Raw genomic sequence first — 24,729 nt, forward strand, 5'->3', positions numbered from 1 at the left:
ATAAAATCTGTCTAGCTTCAAGAAATAAACTCATCAACAACTTTTTATTACCATTTGGACAAGTGTTCTTTTGGCATTATTTAAATTTATTATATAAGTGAGAAAATATAACATTTTTCCAGACGCTTCTGTGGATCTGATGTCTGCTTTGCAACATTTTGACACTGTATGAGGGTCATTCAGTAACTAATGTCCCACAGTTTTTTTCTCATTGCGTATTTATTTTTGAGATCTAGAATTTGGTGACAATATCAGTCAACATTTCTTTTATGTGTACTATCTTTCTACATAATCCCCATCACATCCTAATGTATTATTCTAGTGTTGTCTAAGAACACGTATTTCCTGTTCATAAAAACCTTTGACCTGTGCTTGTAGCCATGCTTTTTATGGCATGAATTATGTTCTCGTCATGTTCAAAGTGTGTCTCATATTGAGACGTAAGTCCAACAAAGCCAGCTCTGAGCTATAGAGTGGATGAGACAATGATGTCCAACACAGTTTGGCAATGTGTTTCCCAGTTCTGAGACTTGTGCGTGGGCATGCATTATCATGTTGAAGTAAGATTTCTTTATATTTCTTGCAGACTGAACACATCAGAAATGGTTCTCAAGTTTTTGAGTCTACATATACGCCTCTAAATTAATCATTGATCCATTTGGCAACACATCTGAGAATTGCACCATCAGTATCCCAAAACATATCATCATGACTTTTCCAGCAGAGAGAGCTGCCTTGACTTTTTTTTCTTTTTTTCATGATTGTGGGTGGTGCCACTCCAGTGACTGCATTTTTGTTTCCATCTCAATGTGATGTATCAAGGTTTTGTCACCTGTAGCTATTAATGACAGAAAGGCCTCTCCATTAGCTTCGAACTACTCCAACTGTTCAAATGAAATAGCTCTCCTTTTAATCTTGTGATCTGTTGTGAACATTTATGGAACACATGTTGAGCATACCTTTGAATATCCAAGAGTCTCAAGCATTGCGTACACACTACCATCAATTATAATAAGAAATGAACAAAAATTAACTTGACAGGTTGTAGTGCATAGACATAACACCCCATTACATTAATCATTATTCATTCTATTAACACCTTAACACCTCATTTTCCATAAATACCATCATCAAGGAGAATTTTTGTGGATGTGGAACAAGTCATCAACTGCTACATTACCCATATTTCATTTACCATTTCACCCGTCTTCAGAGTGAGCAGACAGACTGAAGCAACAGCATTACTGTGTTCTTCTAAACACGTGGGCTAGGCTACTGCGTATGTGGCCGCAGATAAAAAAGCACCAAAGATGTTTATCAGCAGCAAAGAGAATGCGTAAATTGAATCTGTAGTTGTGTGGTCAAACCATGCTTCGATATCAATGTAGGCTATAATTATGAGCAGTACTGGAGGAGCATCATTGCAAGTTTACTACAGAAAGTGCCTGACTGCTTGATTTTCTCCAGCTGACAATATCAGTCAACCCTGTTAATTAAATTCTTCACCAAATGATTTTTAAGTTAATTAATTTAATCTTCTGTAACAATCCAAATAAAACTTTGATTATTTTGAATTCTGTACTTAACAGAAAGTATAAAAGAAAAACCAGTACTACTTAACACAGTTCTGATCAATTTCCTACTGTTATTATTTATTGAGTCCAAATGAAATAATATCAACATATACATACATACTCTGCAAGCCACCATATGGTGTGTCGCAGAGGGTATCTTGTGCCACTACTAGTCATTTCCTTTTTATACTCGCAAATAGAGCAAGGGAAAAATGATTCTTTATATTCCTCTGTATGAGCTCTAATTTCTTTTCTTATATTTGTGGTCCTTACACAGAATGTATGTTCATAGCAGTAGAATCATTCTGCGGTCAGCTTCAGATGCTGGTTTTCCAAATTTTCCAAGTGTTCTGTAAAAGGAATGTAGCCTTCCCTTCAGGGATTCCCACTTGAGTTTATGAAACATTAATCCTTGTATGCTGATTGAACCTACTGGTAATAAACCTAGCAGCCCACCTCAGAATTGCCACAGTGTCTTCCTGTAATCCAATTTGGTGGGGGTCCCAAAAATCTGAGCAGTACTCAAGTACGGGTCATACTAGTGTTCTGTACATGGTCTCCACTACAGACAAACCACACTTTCCTAAAATTCTTCCAATAAACAAAAGTAGATCATTCACCTTCCCTATTACTGTCCTTACATGCTTGTTTCATTTTATATCACTTTGCAGCATTACACCTAGATACTTAATTGATGTGACTGTGTCAGGAAGTACACAATTAATGCTGCATTTGAAAAATTACATGACTGTTTTTCCAACTCATCTACATTAACTTACATTTTATAGGATGATGAACTTCACTTGAAAAATGGTATGTGTATTTATTGCATGAACTTATGACTGAAAATAATGCTCACAATAGTTACTGACAGGTTAATGTAATATTGTCTCCATATTCTCTGTATAAGCCCATATGTTTTGTGTAATTCAACTGCACACTTGCATTGTGAACTACAAATCCTTAACAGCACAATTTGAAATTTGTGTTGGTCTCTACATATTGTTAATTTTTCCTGTTCCATCATGCTTTATATGTTCATGACCAAATAGTTGGTGAGATGCAACAAGCAGTTCTTGTCCATGTAGTTCTAAGAAGCTAATTTCTTGTAATGGTAGGCATATTTTGCTAGCTCTGAAGGGAATAATATTATCAGCATTTGAGATTTGAAAATCATGCTGAGTGACCAATAAATATATTATTTATCAATACTGAAACACAACTATTGTCTGTTCAACTGCAGCATGAAGACCAGTGTTTCCACATGTGTTTGGCCACATCCTCAATTACACATGAAATTCATTAAAGTTGACTGTTTTGAGATAAAATGTGATACAACAACAAATTTAGTAGATTTTTCATGAAGTTGGTACTCTACAACTTTTGAGAAGATATCAGAGAAAGGAAACTGTGACGAGATTAGGGATGAAGGAAGGCATGTGGTGGAATATCATTACAGATATGTCAAACACAATTTTTTAAAACTTATTAATTTTCTGTGAAGAGAAGCTGAGGGGGTGAAAACTGAAAATAGAGAGTGGCTGGCATTTCAGATGCAAATGAGATAATATGACTGGTGCTGTGTACATTTTTATTATATTACAGAGATAAAAATAAAATGACTGATAAATGAGGCAAAGAGCCAGTGCTAAAACATCACAAAATACCTGGTATGGCCATTATATTTCTTAATTATTTTCAGAGCATAAAATTAGAGAGAGAAAAACAACAAGGGAAAAATTACATAGTTCAGATGTTGCATGATAACCTTTATAATGCTGGTTTTTGAATGAGTGAAGACCTGTGTGAATTGTAGCATGTACGTCACAAATGCAGAAACTCTCATACATTACTGTGTTACTTTTTTTTCAATTATTTGTTAACCTCCATTATCCATTAGTTGATGTCACCTACTCCAAAATTCCTTCAATGTTGACTCAGCACAATTTTTTTCTCTGCTGTGGAGCTTCTCACTACATCTTTCCCACTATATTCTTGTCTTGTCATGGGAATACCATTATTGGCTTCTACATTAACTTCAAATGTCATGAATACTACATGAGAGAGCAGCTTTTGGTTTGGTGTATCAGTATCACTGTAGACTAATGCTACAGATGACGTTTTAGACAATTCACAATACAGTAATATGTACTCATTACAAATTGCCCATTCTATCAGCTAAGCACAAACAGCTGTGCTTGCTGAACAATGTTGTTCAGCCGCACTTGTTATTTGAGAATTATCTAAAACTGGTAGCATCAGTTCTTTTTCTGCAGGACTGTACTTGAATGATGTAGTTACTTGTTTCATACGGAAAATTTAATCTTTTTTCCAGCATTTCTTTGAACCATTCATTCATGCAAGCACAGTTCTACAAACTTATCGCAGGGTGGAAAAATGGATACAACAGCAGTCTGCACAAATTCGGACATGCAATACTAAACTTCATGTATCATTAGATATACATGGTCCAACATTACTGCTGCCACAGAAGTCATCTTCACCTAATGTAATTATAGTTGACTCAGGTATGTTATTCATGTATACCTTTTCATATTAATCCAAGTTGTTGATATACTTATAGTGGCATGTTTTGAAACTCTCATAAAGAATTAAATGTAATAAAGATTACTTTATAGAGCTTGCTTATTTCACTGTTGCAGTTTCAGCATTTGGGCCATTATCAAGTGGTATTGCAAAAAAAGTTTGCTTCAGCACATGTCAGACTTTAAAATACTTACATGTCAGAATTTAAAATCCTCTGATATGTATACATTTTGTCATCAGAACTACAGTCAACAGTGTACATGTTGTCTTTTAAAACAGTTTCTACTTCAAGCAGAATTGAGGCTATAAGATAACACACTTAATTTTTCTTTCATTGAGCTAATTGTCATTGTTCTAGTTCAGAAGTTTGCTCGTAAAAAAAAATTACAGCACAAAAAAGGATATAATTGGCAGGTGAAACCATGAGAACTAGGTTCTTTAAATTTATAAATATACAATAATTATAGAACTGAAAAAAATTGCCTTGAACAGGCTGAGATTTAGATATTTGATTATTTGAAGCATGTAGCACAGACATATAATTTGTTGTGTCTCTTTAGTCAATTAATATTTTACTTTTATACACAGTGCATCTGATCTGATCAAAAATCTGTTTTACACTTGGTCAGCTTTTCATACCTTTTCATTTCTTACTCTTTATGTTCAGTTTCAAGCAAATTTGTTTATTGCAAATATTTAAAATCCACCAGACAATTCTGCATATTTTTATCAATTTAATCACAATCCCTTGTTTGGTTAAATGCATTTTGTATCCACTTTTTCAACTTTGTAGCTGACAGGTTGTACTCTCTCATCTGAAATTAATGTGAGAGAAGACTCAGCTAGCCAGATCATTTTTAGAAACATAAAATGAGACACAAGATATCCATAAGTTCATTTTTACTTTTTAATTGTAATATGTTGTCATTCTGTGACAGTTCATTCTCTTGCAGACTGAATGAATTATTGTTGATTATTTGGGAGAATGTGATTAGTCTCTAATTATATGCAACACTGTTTGATTGAGAGAAGTGACTAACTTTACTTTTTGGTAATTTCCCAAAAAGAAATTATTCTGTTACATAACTAATTGTTACCAAAAGTGGAGTATTCATTGCAACAATACTTCTGAAAGTAGTCATTGGCACTTTTTGGACCGCAGATCCATATCAAACTGCCTTGTCTTAATCGTATCAAAATACCTAATGCTGCAATGGTGTTTCAACAACTTTGGGGAGAGTTTTTTTTTCATTACTTACATGTATAGATCAAAATCTCCAAAATATGTTCTAATTTAATAATGTTTACTTTGCATCAGGCTCCTAGGAATGCTTTCATATAATTGTGAAAGTAAAAAAATATAAAAAAGCTGATGTCACCTACCTGTTGTTTGATTTTGCTATTACTCCAAGGAAACCACATTGGAAATTTATATTTTATCTATCATTTTAATTTTGGTATTTAGATATGTGTTAGATATTACAGTACTAATAATAAATACAGATACATGAATTTTATTGTCTTCACAACAATGTCTTTCCAGCATGTTATACTTTTTCGTGGTTTACAACATAGTGTCTTAATACAAAACAGATAGTTTTGGTGTTTGCAGGAAACAAAAATGAAATGAAAAACATAAAAACCGGTTATTATTCCCCATCCATTACACTGAAATGCCAAAATGTATTGTGTACTTCTGAATAACTGAGTAAAAGTCACTGTAAAACAGGATTTAATCAGTTGGGTGCTATTCTGCATTGTTAAGTTTTGAAATGCACCTTGTTGTAATTCCTGTGGGACATATTTCACCAGCAAGTTCATCTGTTCCTCAACAGGAGTGCATTTCAGTAATGGACTGCCACCTGTTTCATCTAATTTTGATTCACTGTGTTGGTTCATGTTGGGCCATAATGTAAGTGTATCTTCTTCCCCGTAACAATTTTGCTTATATGGTTTTCTAAATTAGTTTTGAAAGTGTATGTTTATCCCAAATAGAGAAACTAAAATACCATACCACCATCAAATTCAGCCATGGCTGAATGTTAAAAACCATAAATAAATTACACAACATGGCTTTAGCAATTACAGACTTATAAATAGGTTGATGTCGTAGACATTCCAGAAGACTGAGTGTGGTGAAGGTTACATAGAAAATAGATATGAGAGTTTTATGCAGAGGGGTGTAGCATTTGCTGAATGCTAACAGAAGGCAGATGTAGAAAAAAGTTTCTCTGCAATGTTTTGACTATTTGAAAATAATCAAGAATTGAAACAATTAACATAAGGAAGGTAAAATTAACCCCCCACGTCTATCTCAATGATGTTTGGAATGTAGAAACCTCTAACAACACAGAGACATAAATATCTTTCAAGTTTGCACCACACCTATTATATTTGACCTGGCTGAATGAAATAGAGATTTTAGCACTGTTAATGCAAGAGCCTCATGAAAACAGGTCAGACCATGGCTCCCCACCTGAAGCTACATCAGGAGTGAAGTGTTAATCCAACAAGTACTGTCACCATGTAGTTACCACATATCCCAGGCTGGCAGAGTGACCAGAGTCATAATATCATCAATGTAGCAGAAAGGTAGAGTTGCTTTGACATTGGTGACCTGGTCACTACATGACTGAGTCGTGGCACAGTTGTGGCTTAGTGATGGGAAACAATGCCTTTTCAAAACAGGGACAAGCCAAGCCCACATAAATGGTACTCATTTTTAGACAGATATGTGCAGCCCAACAGATGCCAACTTCAAAGGGAGGTCTACTCCAGTCTTTGAGGCAACATGAGTCTGTGAGTTGCCACTTCCAGATTGGCCTCTGTGAGCTGTGGGTGTAGTATCTGCATCAAGTCTGATGTTACTGTCTTAGTACCATCCAAATGGGAGGCCTACACACCCACCTATGCCTGTTCAAGCATTTCGTTTGGTGTCTGCCTTCTGCTTGCATCAACAGGCATTATTCACAAGACTCATCTTCTTCATACTGGATTCACAGCATGATTCTGCATTCTCTGGTGTGCCCTGCCCTGAGCAGCATAGCTGCATCTAGTCTGTGTGGATGGAGGCCTAGGCGGTTGCAGGTACTTGGTATCAGCACTCTTGCTGAATCACTCCCATCTTTGTTTCAGTGATCGAGTGACACCTCAGGCTGCCAGTGACAACAGGTTGCTTGCTGATTGCAGCACCTCGTCACCAACTGAGTACAGCTTATGCCTCAGGGGCATTGACAACATTGAGCACTGTCATGATTGTTGCAGTTTGCTGCACAATGAAATGAATGTTTAGCAGTGTTGTTTTCATGATGATTATACCAGTCAGCAATCAGGTATGCACCCACTGCTTCACTGTTATCCTGCCCCAGGTCATGAACTACTGGTTTCCTGGCCAGTGGCAACCTATTTCCACCACCGAATGTAGAGGTCATCCAACTCTGACCTCTATACAAGCTACAATTCTCTTCTTCATGTGTATACACATTCTCACATCCATAACCATACAGACAACCAAGTGCACCCCACCTTGGGTGTGGTTTAAGTTTTGGGATATCCTTCATATGGATCATATTTCAGAGAAATATAGTCACATTTGAATTTAGCCACCCATTTATTAATTGTTGGAACTGAAGAAACATATTCCTTGTTTAACAGTCACTAACTTATGATGAATTTTATAATGGCAACATATTACAGTTTGTCCATCCCATGGTCTCTGCAGCTGAAGAAACAAAGAAGGCAAACAAAAATTGCTATGAGACTATACCAATGTGCCATTATGACAGTCGAAAGATAATTGAAACTCAAACATCACAGGGCACTTAAATATTGTTGCAAAACGCTATTCTTCCATGGAAGCCTTCTGAGAACAGTATCTATGCATTCAGTTTCAAATATATGATTGTAGCTTTTTTCTGAAAATTACTCATTGAGTGGGTTAAAACACATATTGTCGTTGTCATGTTGCAGATGAGTGACAGCACTTCCACAACTGAATGGGGACATGCACCAGAATATCTGTTGCATCAACTCCTCCCTGATGATAACTCGGGTAGAGATCAACATGAACATACACACATTAGGTCAAGTTTACACGAAGATCATGACACCAACATTATCAATTATCGACGTGGAGGCACTGGCCAAACTTTAAAAAGGATGGAACCCCTAGACCTAATGATATCCAAACAATTTTGCAGCTGCTAGCACTACAGATTTCATTATATATTCCCTCCTAAATTGGATGGATCAAGTCACTGATGTAGATGAAATTGTGGCATATGCTGATGATCTCCTAGTAGGCCTTCCTGTAAATTTAACAGTCATCTGGAAAATAAATCCTTAGTGAGCTAGAGTGGATGACAAAGTGGTGCAAAGGAAAGAAATTGATGGTAGCAGTACAGAAAACTACCTACGTGCTGCTTTGAGATAAACTGTCAGTAACTAGAAATCCAACATGGAAATTGGAGGATATCTCAACATCTAAAAAGCTGATGTGCAGATTCTTGGGTACAAACTTATGGGAAGCTTTGTAATGACCACATATCAGCAGTAGTGGATCAGGCTTCTTATTTAATGCATGAAATAAAAAATACAGGAACCACTAATTTCATATTACCACAGTCTGTCATGGAAGCGTACCACAGAGATTCACAGTGATATTTTGGAGCCAGTGTATTGGTGTGTTGACTCTGCATAGTGTAGCACCCCTCTGCAGGAAGGGGAGGTACGAGTGGGTGGTGGAGCGAGGGTGGGAGCCCAGGAGGCTCTAGAGAAAGACGGCTGCAAAAGTAACAAGTTCTTTATTGAAACATCTGTGCTGTATTGTACAGCAGGTCAGTGGCCAGCTGGCCATTGATTTCTACTGATCTGGCTCCTTGCATGCCCCATGATCCTGATGTCAAATCTTCATGGTACACTGGCACCTTCGTTACGTAAGTCAACTGTGCAGTTCCCGCACCAGTAGCGTGTTCTTGACGACGGATTATCTACTTTGTACCTGGGCAGCACCCAGCAGCGTCATGGCATGGCATTCCCTCCATGATTATCTGCACATCCTGCAATGGCAGAAGACAGCTGGTGTACAGGGGGTGACCCACGACCTCCTGGCAGGAATGAGTCATACTACTGATGTAGATCGGGGATGGTCTGCTGCACCATGTTACAAAGGCAGGGAGGGACTTATTGCATAGAGCTATTGGCCTGCCATTGACTCAAGAATAATTTGACACTAAGAATAATTTTGTTTCAAAATACCGAGTACTTATTGTCAGCAGTAGCATGGTTTTTGTGCATTTGTTCTGCTTATAGTCACATATCCTAATGCACCACTGCCACTGTCAGTGTGGAAATCTGCATTGTCCCTTTCTGCCTGAGTCTGTACAGTATCACTGAATCTGTTGTTTCAGCAAGCTAACCTGCCTCACAACATCACACTGACCTTGTTGGATTATTACAGTGACAACATCCCATGCTCATCTGCAGTCAGTGCTACTGCAATACATCATCGTTCAGGCTCACACTAATATGCCAATATACGGTTGGTATGTTGCATGCCTGCTACCATCTTCCAAAATTAATAATATCCTGCAGAGCCTCACCTGCACAAATTTTCCAAGAACTCCCCACTTCACTGCATGTGTGTGAATGCCATAACACTCAAACTATGCATGTCTTCCTGTAAGCAGGAATCAAATTAGAATATACAGTCATGTTCAGTCAGTTTTAGTTTCTTCCAATTCTATGACTTGCATCCCTTCCATTTTTGCCATCAACATATCACATCCTGAGGAAAGGGACTAATATCACCATTCCTCACTCCTCAGAAGGCTGTTGCCACTGGCAAGCCCAGTCACATACAAAAAAATAACAGAAAAATTATTCACACTAACATAACTTATTCACCACAGCCCTCTACTTAAGCAAATGTATTTAAAAAAAATCCATGACGAACACCCCTCATCATCTTGATCTTAATGAATATGGTACTTTGTGCAGAGGCTCAACCACATCTTCTTGTGTCTTCCTTAGGTAGCTCTTCCTCGTGTTCTCCTGTTCCACCCTCAAAACTCATGGAATCACCTCTAGACTACCTCTAAAAGGTCTTACACATCCACCATATACTTTCATCAGTCTTGTTGGCAACCTAACCTCATGTTTACTGGGAAAGTAGTCATTACCAGCTGAGAGGGTCCATGATATCTTGCAGTGAACTTTTTCATCTTTCATTTTGGCATGCAAGAGCTGGATAACATCATGCACTGTCCTACTTTATGCTGCGGTAAACTTGCATTATGTTTCACTGATTCCTCCTCTGTAATGCCTTCATATTCACCTTTGTTACTCATTTCCATACTTCTCATATTGTTTTTACAAACTCATGGACCGACTCCCCATCTTTACTTTTCTTTGCCTTTACCAAATCGAATGATGATGGCATTTTGCGACCAAACACCACCCCATATGTGGATATCGCAGTTTTCATGTATACATTTGAACTATACACTGACACAACATACCTTAGATGTGTATCCCAGTCACTGTGATGTGCTGTCATGTAGTACCTTACCATTTTCACATTTGGCTTGTGTACTACCTAATACTCAAACTTGCTTTGTCTCAAGGCCCTTCTTGTCAGCCTACTAAACAGGTCCTTCAGCTCCAGTAACCACTTCAAAGCAGTGTGACTGGTCACTACCTGAAAGTTTTTCCCATAAAGATAACATCTAGAATATTTGATACTATAAATGAGGCTCAACATCTCTTTCTCTTTCAATGAATGGTTCTCCTCCACCACATTCAGCTGCCTTGATGCATAGGCTACAGTAACAATTTTTACCATTAATCTCCTGATTCAGGACATAACCTCCAAAGCTTGATATGACGCATCACACAAAAGGATAAAGTCCTTCAGTGGAAGTCTGGAAATATTGGGCTTGATGTTGAAGCTCTTGTTAATTCTTCAAATGCACACTGACACCCTTCTGCCCGTATGGATTTCACATCATTCCTCAGCAACTGCGTGAATGATTTTGCTATGTCAGCAAATCTTTTCATGAAACTTCTGTAGTAATTTGAGATCCTGAAAACAGAATGCAGTTCCTTAATCAACGCAGGCACTGGAAACTTGTGTACAGCTTGCAGTAGCCTTGGGTGGTCTATCCTTACTCTGTCTTTTTAATTATATGGCCAAAATACACTCTGTCTTCTAATGCAAAATGGCACTTCTCTGTGCTCAATGTGAGACATGCAGTTCTCAATCTCTTAAACAATTCCATCAGACATTGCCTATTCTGATCCATGTCTTTTGGAATATGATGATATAGTCTAAACAAAGTAAATACTGGCATGGTTTTAAACCACTTGACACACAGCCCAGTGACCTCTGAAAAGTTTCAGCCACATTTTTCCATCCAAACAGCATTCTCTTGAACTGATTGTGCTCCCATAGTACCAAAAACAGGGTTTCTGGCTGATCTTTGGGAACTACCTTCTGCTGCGTGCAGCCACTCCTCAAGTCAATGGTTGAAAAGTACAAACATTATCCCAAGTTATTGACCATCTCAGTAAAGTTGGCAATGGCATATGCGTCCATTGTGGTCTTACTGTTAAGGTGACAGTAACCACAGGAGAACAGGTACTGTCTAGAACCAACCACAGACTTTTTTTGTATAGCCACAGTTCCAGCACCCTGTGGACTGGTACTTTCTTCTGTTATCCATTGACTAGCTGCTGATTAATAAAATCTTTCATGATCAGCAGCAAATGTCTAGGTTTGCAATGTGGCATCCAATACACCTGGGCTTTTGTCCCCTACTGGTACACAAGGTTGAGTCATGGACGTTGCTGGCAACAGACACCATATAAAAATAAATCATCAAATTCAAACAGCAATTCTTACATCTGCTCTCTTTGTGCTCCCTTTATATGCTCCACTCTCATACTTAAGGCAATCTTAATGGTGGCTTGTGGCTGCTTGTGCTCTACTCTCCATACTTATCACTCATCATCATCTAGAATGTCCAAACTTGCTATTAACACCCCATCCTGAACTTCAGTATTTTTGTGCCAGAATTATCTATGTTTACGGGTCTCACTTTCCCACTATTCCTCTCTTGTATGTGACAACACTTACATTTATAAAACAACTTTCTGGACCCAGTATATTGTTCTCTTGCAGAGGCTGGACCGTACATAACATACCCACAGGTAGATCTGGCTGCACATTCACCCATAGTGACTTCACTAGTGCAATTATACACAGCTCAACTGGTTTGTTCAATACAATGGATGTCCATTGCAACAGTTCTACACTGGCAACAGCTTCCCCTAGCTGGTATATCATTCCACTAAGTTCTATTATTTGTCACGGAAGGTAAATGTTAGCTCAATTTTGATATAAAAAGCCTAGCCCCAGGATCATGCTGTAGCTCATGCTTGCATCACAACTTAAACTGAACAGTCCCTATCCAAAAATCTATATCCACTGACTCCAACAGTCTTATGTCAGTAGGCCTAGCCCCACGTAACCCTTTACTGTGGGACTTCCTGTTGCCTCTGGCACAGTGAGTCTCTACTGGCAATCGACACATGCACCCCTATGTGTAACGAAATCATGTACTTGTTACCCCACATAGCATCCAGTACTGCATGCTCTGTCTCTACATATGTATTTGTTGCATCTAATTTTAATGGGAACACCTTTAGATGGACTTTGAGTTCCACTTTGTGTTTAACAGATTCTTACCTCCTCCCTCCTTGTCCACATCTATGTCCTTTACCAAAATTCTCCTGCTGATATCTTCCATTTCCTCTATTGCAAGTGTCTGGCAAGACTGCCTTTGTTAGTGCCCCTGCTGTCCACACATGTAACATGTAATGTTCACAGAAAATACCCCACATCTTTCCAGTTTCCCTGTTGCTACGTCATTTTCTTTGTGTTACCTCATTAACCTAATCTACATCTGCATGACTACTCTGGAATTCACACTTATGTGTTTGGCAGAGGGTTCATCAAACAACTTTAACACTATTTCTCTACCATTTCACTCTTTAACATCACATGGAAGAAACAAAAATGTAAATCTTTCTGTGCGAGTTCTGATTTCTGTTATTTTAGTACAATGGTCATTTCTGCCTATGTAAGTGGGTGTAAACAAAATATTTTTGCATTCAGAGGAGAACATTAGAGATTGAAATACTGTGAAAAGATCTCTCCTCAAGAAAAAAATTGCATTTCTTAATGATTGACACTCTGACTCATGTATCGTATCCATGACACATCCTATTTGATGATAATACAAAAGGAGCTGTCCTTCTTTGAACTTTTTTGATGTACTCCTTCAGCACTATCTGGTAAGGATACCATACTGCAAAGCAGTACCCTAGCAGAGTATGAACAAGTGAAGTGTAGGCAGTCTCTTTACAAAACCTGCTGCATCTTCTAAATGTCTTTGGTTTGACTTCCCCACAACCTTATGTGTGTGATGGTTCTAATTCCAGATGTTCATAATTAGAATTCCCAAGTTTTTAGATGAATTGACAGCCTTTACATTTGTGTGATTTATCATATAATTGAAATTTAATGGATTCCTTGTAGTACGCATATGGATGACCTCACTGTTTTAATTATGTAGGGTCAGCTACACTTTTTGCACCACATAGATATCTTGTATAAATCCTTTTGCAGTTGGTTTTGATCTTCTGATGAGTTCCCTACATAGTAAATTACACTGTCATCTGCAAACAATCTAAGAGGGCTGCTCAGAGTCTCTCTCAAATTGTTTATGTAGATTAGGAAGAGCAGAGCCTATAACAGCTCTGTGGGAAATGTCAGGTTTTTCTTGATGACTTTCTGTTGGTTACTATGAACTGTGACATTTATGATGGGAAATAATGAATCCATTCACACAACTGAGATGGTACTCCATAGGCACACTACTTGATTTGAAGCCACTTGTGAGGAACAGTAGCAGTAACAGAGTGCAGATGTTTGGATGCACCTGTATGCACCCTAGTGACATGTCCAATGGCAACCACACCAGAAAAGCATCAAGCACACTCTGCTCAGCTTCTTGCTACAAAACTGAAATTGCTCCATCACTCTGTCACAACTCATTTGTGGATTCATTATATATCCTTATCCTGCACAGCTTCCCCAAGCCTCTTCACACTTCTGCTCAACTACTTCTGAAGATACCTCACACTATTCTGTTTTTTGTATCTTTGTAAAAGCTCCTTCTCCAGATAGTCAAATTAAGCTGCATTCTTTCATGCCTCTGTGCTCCTTATGTATGTTGTTGAATCTCTCACTTGTCACAGTTTTGCTGCATACAATAATTCACTGTCAGTCTAACCACTCATCTTTATGAACATCTTAAAGTCCTCTAAGGATGGCTGCACATACTCAAATGATTTTCCAGAAGAGGGAACAGTTAATCCTGTGGCAGCTGAATCCACCTCAAACTGTGGTATCTGCAGCATTGCTAACTGTTCTTCCCTAGCTGTTAAAGCCATCAACTGTCCATGAAGCTGCTTATTATCTGCTGCCAGCTGCACTACCTTTTCTAACAATAACAGTATTCTGTTCAGCTCTGAGGCATCCTTCATCCCTGAATCTGCCATTGTGACACTCTTACTCCCCATTACACAAAATAATACAAACAGAAATCGCAACTCTGAAAAATCAATACAAACCAGTCATTACGTCACATCATGAGCTGCCTAGACTCTTTACACTGCCTTGCAATATGACCATACTGTTGACTTATATAACAGGTTTGAGGAACTCTTCCAAGCATGGTGCAGTATGCTCAAGTAAATTACATAGTGTAACCATACAAACACAAATTCTGTACTCTACAAGTTAGTCACCACTTCCAGCCTCAACAGGGTAACCTTTAAATTACAATGACAGTCAGATCTCATTTCCACATCTGTTACCCCCTTGAAAATGCAACCACATGGTTCATCACTCACCACACTGTGTTCGCACCATGGGTGGAGGTTCAGATTCTGTGCTGAGTGAAGATGATGCTGCAAGTTCTGACACCAAACTATAGCACCCCTAGTGCAGAGAGCTGTGGCTATAAGTAAGGATAATGCAGGTGGACAGTGGAGATGGGAGCACAGGGGGCTTCAGAGAAAGGCAGCTGCAAATGCAACAAGTGCTTTATGGAAACATCTGTGCTACATAGTAAACCAGGTCAGTGGCCAGCTGGCTGTTTAGCTGGCTGCTTACATGCTGCATAATTGTGACACAGAGTCTCCTTGGCGTGCTGCTGGACTCATTCCATAATACAGACATGTGGTTCCCATGTCAGCAGTATGTAGTAGATAATGTAGATGATGATATATCTCATGCAGACCTGGATGGCACCTGATTGCGGCAAATCTCATGCAGACTTGGATGGCACCTGACTGCATCGTGGTCAGGGATGTCCACCATGATTAGGGGCCTATCTGTGATGGCAGAAGATGGATGATGTGCATGAGGTGTAGCACTAAGTCCACCAGGGACTTAGTGCATAGCGCTATTGTCCTGCCATGGCCTCAGACTAATGACTTCTGGTGGTAGGTCCATGTGGCAGCCTCATTTGGCAGAGCCTGTCATTGTGGTAAAGCTGCATGTCTGAGAATAATTTTATTGCAATAGTCCAGTGCTTATAGACAGCAGGTTTATGCTTGTTGTGCATTGGTACTGCTTCCAGTCATGTATCCTAAAGCACTGTTGCCACTGTCAATGTGGAAATCTGCCTTGCCCCTTTTTGCTTCATGAGTTGATGCAATACTGCTGAGTCTGCTTTTTCAGCAAGCTAACCTACCTCACAACACTGTGTTGACTTTGTTGAATTTTTACAGTGACAACATCCCTTGCTTGTTTGCTGTCAGTGCTGCTACAATACATAGTTCAGGCTCACACTGATGTGGTGCTATATTGCTCCCTTCTACAAACGAGACCATATATCTCAGGTTGGCCTTAATACCAGTTTCATATTATATTACTTGTTTGTACATTCATGACTTGTCCCCTTGCTTCCTTTTCCTTAAAGCCTGAAAAAATGTACATATTTTCCATATTCACACTGCAAGGCTACACTCTCACTCTCTCTTCTATATCTCCACTCTGCAAACCACCATGAAGTGCATGGCAGAGGGTATGTCATGTTGTACCAGTTATTACGGTTTCTTCTCACTTCCGTCACATATGGAGTCCAGGGAGAATGAGTTTTTAAATGCTTCTGTGGATGCTGTAATTATTGTAATCTTACACACATGATCTCTATGTGAGCGATACATAGTGGGTTGTTGTAAATTCATAGAGTCATCATTTAAAGCCGGTTCTTGAAACTTTGCTAGTAGACTTTCTTGGGTTAGTTTACACATATCTTCAAGAGTCTGCCAGTTCAGTTTCTCCAGTATGTCTGTAACACTTTCCCATGGATCAAGCAAAAATTGGACCTTTTGTGCTGCCCTTCTTTGTACATGCACAATATTCCTTGTTAGTACTATTTGGTGTAGATCCCACACACTTGAACAATATTCTAGAACCAGTTGGATGAGTGATATGTAAGCTATCTCCTTTGTAGACTGATTGCACCTCGTCAGCATTCTGCCAACAAACTGAAGTGTTCCACCTACTTTTTGACAACTGGATGTATGTAATCATTCCATTTCATATCCCTACAAAGTGTTACACCCAGATATTTGTATGAGTTAGCTGATTCTAACAGTGACTCATTGAAATTATAGTCATAGGATATTAAAGATTTTTTTTCTTTTTTTTCTTTTTTGTGAAGTGTACAATTTTACATTTCTGAATATTTAAAGCAAGTTGCCAGTGGCCAATGTACCACTTTGAAATCTTATCAAGATATGATGGTATATTTATGCAGTTTATGTAAGACAGAGCTTCGGTATAGGTAACTGGATCACCTGCAAAAAGTCTGAGGTTACTGTTAATATTGTCTGCAAAGTCATTAATATACAACATGAGCAACAAGGGTCACAGCACACTTCCCTGGGGCACACCCAGAGTTACTTCTACATATGACAATGTCTCTCCATTCAAGATAACATGCCAAATTGTCCCTACCAAAAAGTCTGCAATCCAGTCACTAATTTTGCTTGATACCCCATATGATCATACTTTTGACAATAAGTTTAGGTGTGGTACTCTGTCAAATACTTTTCAGAAATCAAGAAATACTGCATCTACCTGCCAGCCTTGATCCAAAGCTTTCAGTATGTCACATCTGAGAAAAGTGTGTCAGGTTTCATATGATCAATGTTTTTGGAATCCATGCTGGTTGGCATTGAGTTCAAGATTCTTCTCTATGTTTGAACTCATAATGTGTTCTAAGATTCTACAACAAATTGATGTCAAGAATATTGGATGGTAGTTTTGTGGATCACATCTACTAGCCTTCTTGTAGATGGGTGTGACCTGTGCTTTTTGCCAAGAACTGGGTATATTTTTCTGTTTGAGGGATTTGTGATATAGTATAGTTAGAAGAGGGGCTAACTCAGCTGAAAACTCAGTGTAAAATCTCCTCCCATTATGAACTGTTCTACTGTGTACTAACTCAGCTGAAAACTCAGTGTAAAATCTCCTCCCATTATGAACTGTTCTACTGCATACATATCTATCCAGTGCCTTGTGCTGAAAGTTTCAAATTCCTCATTGCAATATGAGTCTACTGACTTTTTATTTAGTTTACTGAACGTATGTATCATTTTGCTTGTTTTAGTTGTTCTTTGTACTTTGTTAATCATTCATGCTACAACTGTGTCATGATCACTAATACCATTTTATGCTCTATCGAACCAGTTTACTAAAATCTTGTCTACTGGTGGATTATTCTAACAGTCAGCTCTCCACCTCAGAAGAATTAATTCTATGGACAGTAAATTAGAGCCACTGTGGCACTGGTTATTACTGGACTTGAAAGCACTGTCACATAACATTATCCTTCTCTGAACTGCTCATCATGTTACATTTAGTGATAAGCTGAGAAGTGCCCTTACTCCGCAGCAATGTATCAGTCCAGGGAATGTATTACATCAGACTCTAAAGTTTCATTTATAAATTCTGTATTCTGTGTTGGCAATAATTTTCAAAGGCTCATCTGGCCAATACAACTTTGGTTGTGAGACATTCACTTGCGTGATTCCTGTAATCGAGCATGTGCTCAGGTTGGTTTGTATTGCCCAGTTCAGACACACCATAACAGTCCTCTTGCAACAATGTTGTAACTCCTCCTCTGTCATTACTGCATGCTTGCTACCATCTCCCAAAATTAATAATGTCCCACAGATCCTCACCTGCACAAACTTTGCAGGAACTCACCACTTGCTTGGCATATATGACCAATGTAACACTCAAATTGTGTATGTCTTCCTGTTACCGGGAATCATATTAGAAGACAAAATTGAGATAAGTCAGTTTTCTCTTCTGCTGTTGCTATGACCTGCCTCACTTCCATTCTTACCTTTGATGTACCACATCCACTAGCAATCCCAACTACATATAACAAAAATGACATAAAAAATGAATATAACTTATTCACTACAAATATACATCTTTTATCTTCTTCTGATTTCTTCTCTTCATAGTCTTCTACAGTTCCACCCTTGAAATTCCTGGCATTTACTCTGTTCTAGCTCGAAAAGGCTTTATATGTGTAACATGTACTATCTTAGTTCATGTTTACTGGCAAAGTGGTCTCCACCAGCTAACAGGGTCCTTTATACCTTGTGATGAACTCTTTCATCTTCATTTTCATCACGTAAGGACTTCATAACGTCACCCATTGTCCTACTTTATGTTGTGGTAAACTTGTTGTTCATTTCACTGATTCCTTCTAGTTCTCTAACGCCTTTGTATTTGCCATCTGTACTCATTTCCATATTTCTCATACTGTTTTGACAACCTCATGGATGGACTCCCCATCGTTATCTCTCTTTTCCTGTACAAGATGGAATGGTGATGGCATTTTTTCTGATCATACACCACCTCATATGGGGACAAACAGTACTCGTGTGTACTTTGAATGAGAGAATGAGATGCTGACACAACATACATTACATATGTATCCCCGTTGCCGTGCTGTGCTTTCGTGTAGTAACATAACATGTTACAGTTGTTCTATGTACCTGTTCCATTCTACCATTGACCTGTGGATGAAGAGGACTTGTTCTTAACTTTTTCATATGCAGTAACTGACACAGCTCTTTCAATAACGCTGAAATGAAATTCTTACACTGGTCTGTAGTTATCTTACCTGGCACTCCAAACTTTGACATCCTGTTGTTAACCATTGCCTGTGTGATTGTCACTTCCTGCTGGTTTGGCATAGCAACCAGCCCCATGTACCATAAAAAGGGATCTGTAATTGTTAATACAAAGCAGTTTCCTGCTGCTGTACATTTGATTGGCCCTTGTACGTCAATCCCAAGCATTTCATATGGTTTCAGTGCTTCTAGTAGCCTCTGCAATGGCACTTGTGTATGATTCAAGTCAGCTTGTTGTGCACACTACATGCAATTTCTAACATGTTGATTGACATTTGCTTTCTTTTGCTTCTGCCAGTATCTCTCAGGTACCCTCCAGTTTGTTGCTCTGCACCCTCTATGGTTCAAATGGCTCTGAGCACTATGCAACTTAACTGCAATGGTCATCAGTCCCCTAGAACTTAGATCTACTTAAACCTAACTAACCTCAGGACATCACACACATCCATGCCCGAGGCAGGATTCGAACCTGTAACTAACCTCAGGACATCACACACATCCATGCCCGAGGCAGGATTCGAACCTGTGACCGTAGTGGCGCGCGGCTCCAGACTGTAGCGCCTAGAACCGCTCAGCCACTCCGGCCGGCACACCCTCCATGAGCAGGTAATGTGTGATCATATGCTCCCTTTAAAATCTGTGTCTTGAACTTCACTGTTAGTACTTCCCATGGCCCTAGCCTTGTTTCCATACAAACCAGTCTGTCACATGTGCTAAACTGCGATTGGGTCCTGTATTGTTTACTATCAGTGTCAGTGCTCTGAGCTGCCTGCCACTCCACAAGACAATGGCCCAGATCTTCCAACACTACTATCTTCCTGCTTAATGGATCTACATTCCTGTGCTTATCCCTTGCCTTGTTTACTACTTCATACTCAGGGCCCACTTTGTCAGCCTGCTAAATGGGCCCTTCAGTCCCAATAATCACTTCAAAGCTGTGTGTTTGGCCACTATGTGTAATTTTTTTCCACAAAAGCAACACCTAAATACATGACATCATACAATGAGCTTCAACATCTCTTTTTCTTTCATTGACTGGTTCTTCTCCACTGCATTCAGCTGTCTCAATGCAAAGGCTACAGGATCATCTTCACCATTAATTTCCTTGCTTAAGACATGTTCCAGAGCATGATTAGATGTATCTCATGAAAGGATAAACTCTTACTGAACGTCTGGAAATACTAGAAACAGGCTTGATGTCAAAACTCCTCTTAATTCTAGCAGAATGGAGGTCCTTTGGTGCACCTGTACACACCCTTCTTGACTTGTCAGTGACACCCCATCAGAAAATTATCAGATGCCCCCTGCTCAGCTTCTTATAACATAACTGCATTTGCTGCATCACATTGCCCTAACTCCTATGTGTATTCATTACATTTCCATATCCTGCCACTGAGATCTCCCACAGTTTCTCCAGACTTCTTCATAATAGCACTCAACTGCCCTCAGAAATACGTCACACTATTCTGTTCTTTGCAGCTTTGAAAAAAAAAAAAAAAAAAAAAAAAAAATCTTCTCCATATACTCAAAGTTAGCTGCATTTTTTAATACCTCTATAAAGCTTACATGTTTTCAGTTCCTCCATTAGTCGCAGTTTTGCTACTCCCAGTGATTGACTCTCTCTCTACCACGCAACTTCACTGATTTCTTAATGTCCTTTAAAAATGACCTCACATCCTCAGATGATTTTCCACAAAAAGGAAAAAGTAATTGTGTGGCAGCTTGATCCACCTCATGCTGTGGTACCTGAAGCAATGCTAACTGCTCATCCCAAGCTACCTTTCCTAACAGCACCTTTACTATTTCTGGCTCTAAACTGTCATTTCAAACTAGTCTTTACATCATATCATGAGCCATCTAGACTCTCTTCACTTACTTGAAATACGACCATATCGATGACACATATAACAGGTTAGAGGAACTGACTCCGAGGATGGCACAGTGTGCCCAAGAAGTTACATTGTGTACATCTTACAGACACCAATTACTGCTTTCTCAGTTACTCTTAAACTCAGAAAAGTTAGTCAACTCCTCAGGCCTAAGCAAGGTAACCTTTAAATTACAATGACATTTACGCCTCACTTCCATGTCTATTACACCCTCCAAAACATAACCAAATGGTTCATCGCTCACCACACCATGTTGGCACTGTAGATGGTGGTTCAGACATCATGCTGAGTAAGATGATGCTGCATATTCTGATATCAAACTATAGTGCCCTCGGAGTGCAGGGAGGGGCAGCTATGAGCGAGGCCACTGCCCCTGGGCAGAAATAGGCTATGCTGCTGAAGTATACATGTGATGGACTGTTGTTCTAAGTCTGGGAGGGACTTACTGTGCAGAGCTGTTGCCCTGCCATGACCTCAAACCAGTGACTTCTGCTGGCAAGTCCATGTGGCAACCTCATCTGGCATAGCTCTGTCATCCTGGTAGAACTGTGAGACTGAAAATAATTTTGTTAGAAAACTTATGTAGTTGTAGATTGCAGTGGTATGTTTGTTTTACATATGCACCACTTTCACTCACATATTCTAAAACACCACTGTCACTGTCAGTGTAGAAATCTGCATAGCCCCTTGTTGCATGAGAGTGTGCAGTACTGCTGGGTCTGCTGTTTCAGCAAACTAACCTGCCTTGCAACATTGCATTACCCTTGTTGAATTATTAAAGTGACAATATTCTTCATTCTTTGCTGTCAATGCTGCTCCAATATCTCATTCAGGCTCACCCTGATATGCCCATGTATGTTATATCAGCATAAGCCTTCCTAAGTATGTACAAGATAACAAGTACAGCTGCAACTACTTTTGGGCTACCACTGTCTGCCATGAAATCTTACCACAGTGATTCACACTGATAGGAACTTCCTGACTCTGCATTGAGTGTCATAGAAAATCTGTGTGTCCAGGACAGAGAGGTATGTTAATTTGCAAGAAAGATTTTAACACAGCTTGCCATTTGCTTAATATTCATTTTTAAACTGAACTGAGAAGTTTATTGTGTTAAGGATGTTCAGAAACTGTTTCTGGGCTACCAGTCTGTTTCTTCTGCTGTCTGTCTGGCTGTCACTTGGAAATGATATTGGAAGATTTGTGACGTTACAATATCTAATGTATATCATCAGTGGGAAACACTGTTCTGATTGATTATATTGTCAGGTACCCTTATTTCTTCTGATTCTTTGATCACAAAGTTGCAGAAGACACTGTCATGATACAAGATGTTCATAAGTTGAAAAATGAGTATGTCTTTGTCCTCTGCCATTGCATTTTTTAGTGAAGTGTGACCACAACAAACAGCATGGCAAGATGAAATATTATATTTATGCGTTCTAAGTCAACTTGTATAATATATGATGAGATTTATTTTTACCAAACTAAACTTCATGATGTTAAGATGTTTAAAGAAAGATCCAGCCAGTTTACAGCACCTTATTTTTGTGTTAGGATTTCTATATATCTTAAATTAGGAATGTTGTAGAGCCTGAGTTGTTAGTTTCAATGTGAGACCCTACAGGAATATCTGGAGAAGAGTCTAAGAACAATATAAGTTACTACAAAGATGCAGCATAGCCCAGCATTCTGTCAATAACCAATCAGGAAACATGAGAAAGAAATTACCTGACTAACTTCCACATCTACATTAACAGAGACTCTTACAAACTTCATTTTTGGAATTAGCTTCTGTTTGTATTTCAGTCTCTGCTTGGTTCATGTAGTTTGAAACTGTCAATAGCAGATTGCTTGTCGTCTATCCATAATATAGCCTTCAGTATAAAATGTCATATGCTCCTTAGAAGATCTTCAAATTATTCCACTATCCCCCATTTCCCATAAAACTGGTATTCAGGATATATTCATCTCTCCTGGAGGGTCCAATTTGAACTGTACGTTTCAATAAGTACAGCCTTTCTTCAATTGTATTTACCTCTCTCTATTATCCCTGATACAACTCTTGACTTCATCCTGTCTACAAACCATGCTCTGTTCTTTGGATTTTCCGTTATTTATCTTGAGAACCTATTTGACTGTTTGATAAAGAAATGAAGTTTGTACATAGAAAGTCTTCTTCTCTGAACACAAGGCTGTGAGGATTTTTAATGAGCTCTGCCCCCTGCTAATTTCTTGAAAAGTTGTACCTGTAAAGAAAACTTCCATAAGTTGCATATTTGTGAAGATGTTCCTCAATAACCATGTAGTATAGTATCAAAACCTTATAAGTGCACTAATTTTATCCCTAATGTCCATAAATTTTAAGAAATAGTATTTACTTTTTTATAATGAGAGAGCCTGTGATTATTAAAATAAATACTCATGTAAGGGGCTACTTTTATTTTCAGTGCATTTTTTTTTTCAAATTTTGAGCCATCACTTTGTTGAATAAGATACCCAATGAACTGTAGCACATAGTAATATTTGTTAAACATTTTTCCTTGGTTTTCAGGTGAACTAACTGTGGAAAACTTCTTCAAAGAGCTATCTTCTAGTTCCACAAATATTTCATCTACAAGGAGTGGTCTATCTCCAACAAGCTCTACAGCAGTGCCTGTGATAGACAATATTCTAGTAAGGCTGCAGTCTGCACAAGTTTCTAGAGCAGTAATGACATTAGCAGGCTCACTAGAAATTCAGGTATGTATACACAGCCTCAATTTAAATCATTCTAGAAAATGTATTAAGTATGAGGGTGGTTTGAAAAGTGCTTGGAATCACCATGAGAAGTCAGCACTAGCACAATGAGTTGTTCACGTGTTATTCATTGGACTGTTGCCTGTAAACATGTGCCACATCAGTGCTCTTGGAAGAGAGCTGTGGCAGTGACGTGGCTCTGTTGTTGTTCTGGCATAGTGATATGTGAAGACGGAAAAAATGAGATTCGAGCAGTGATTAAGTACTTCATAAAGAAATGTATGACAGCAAAGGACATTCATGCTGATTTCTGGAATATGCTGGTGGGACTCTGCTCCTTCATATTTAACTGTTCCCAAGTGGACAAATGAATTTAAATTTGGTTGGGAGAGCTTAGATAATCATCCGCACAGGGGTCAGCCAAGATGTGTCGCTACTCCAGAAATCATTGCAAAAGTGCACAAAATGGTCATGGAGGATTGCTGATTGAAAGTGCATGAAATTGCTCACACTTTCCAGATTTCATCTGAAAGGGTATGTCACATTTTAGCTGAAGAATTAGAAATGAAAAAATTATCTTCAAGATGGGTGCCGCAACTCTTGACTCTGGATCAAAAGTGTGCCATTGCCATGGCAAAATTACATGCACTAAGGTATGAATTGTTGCCACACCCACCTTATTCACCTGA

At 38.8% G+C, this 24,729-nt stretch overlaps 1 protein-coding gene across 1 annotated transcript in view; it reads left to right on the plus strand.

Moving 5' to 3' along the window:
• LOC124555746 (vacuolar protein sorting-associated protein 13A-like) overlaps positions 1–24,729 on the plus strand; it is a 689,798-nt gene that overhangs the window by 180,222 nt on the left and 484,847 nt on the right. The window contains exons 22-23 of the mRNA XM_047129770.1: positions 3,910–4,102; positions 23,856–24,043. Coding sequence (XP_046985726.1) covers positions 3,910–4,102; positions 23,856–24,043 — 381 coding nt within the window. The remainder of the gene's footprint in view (positions 1–3,909; positions 4,103–23,855; positions 24,044–24,729) is intronic.

This window comes from Schistocerca americana, chromosome X (genome assembly GCF_021461395.2).
Source record: "Schistocerca americana isolate TAMUIC-IGC-003095 chromosome X, iqSchAmer2.1, whole genome shotgun sequence".
In the NCBI taxonomy this organism is placed as follows: domain Eukaryota; kingdom Metazoa; phylum Arthropoda; class Insecta; order Orthoptera; family Acrididae; genus Schistocerca; species Schistocerca americana.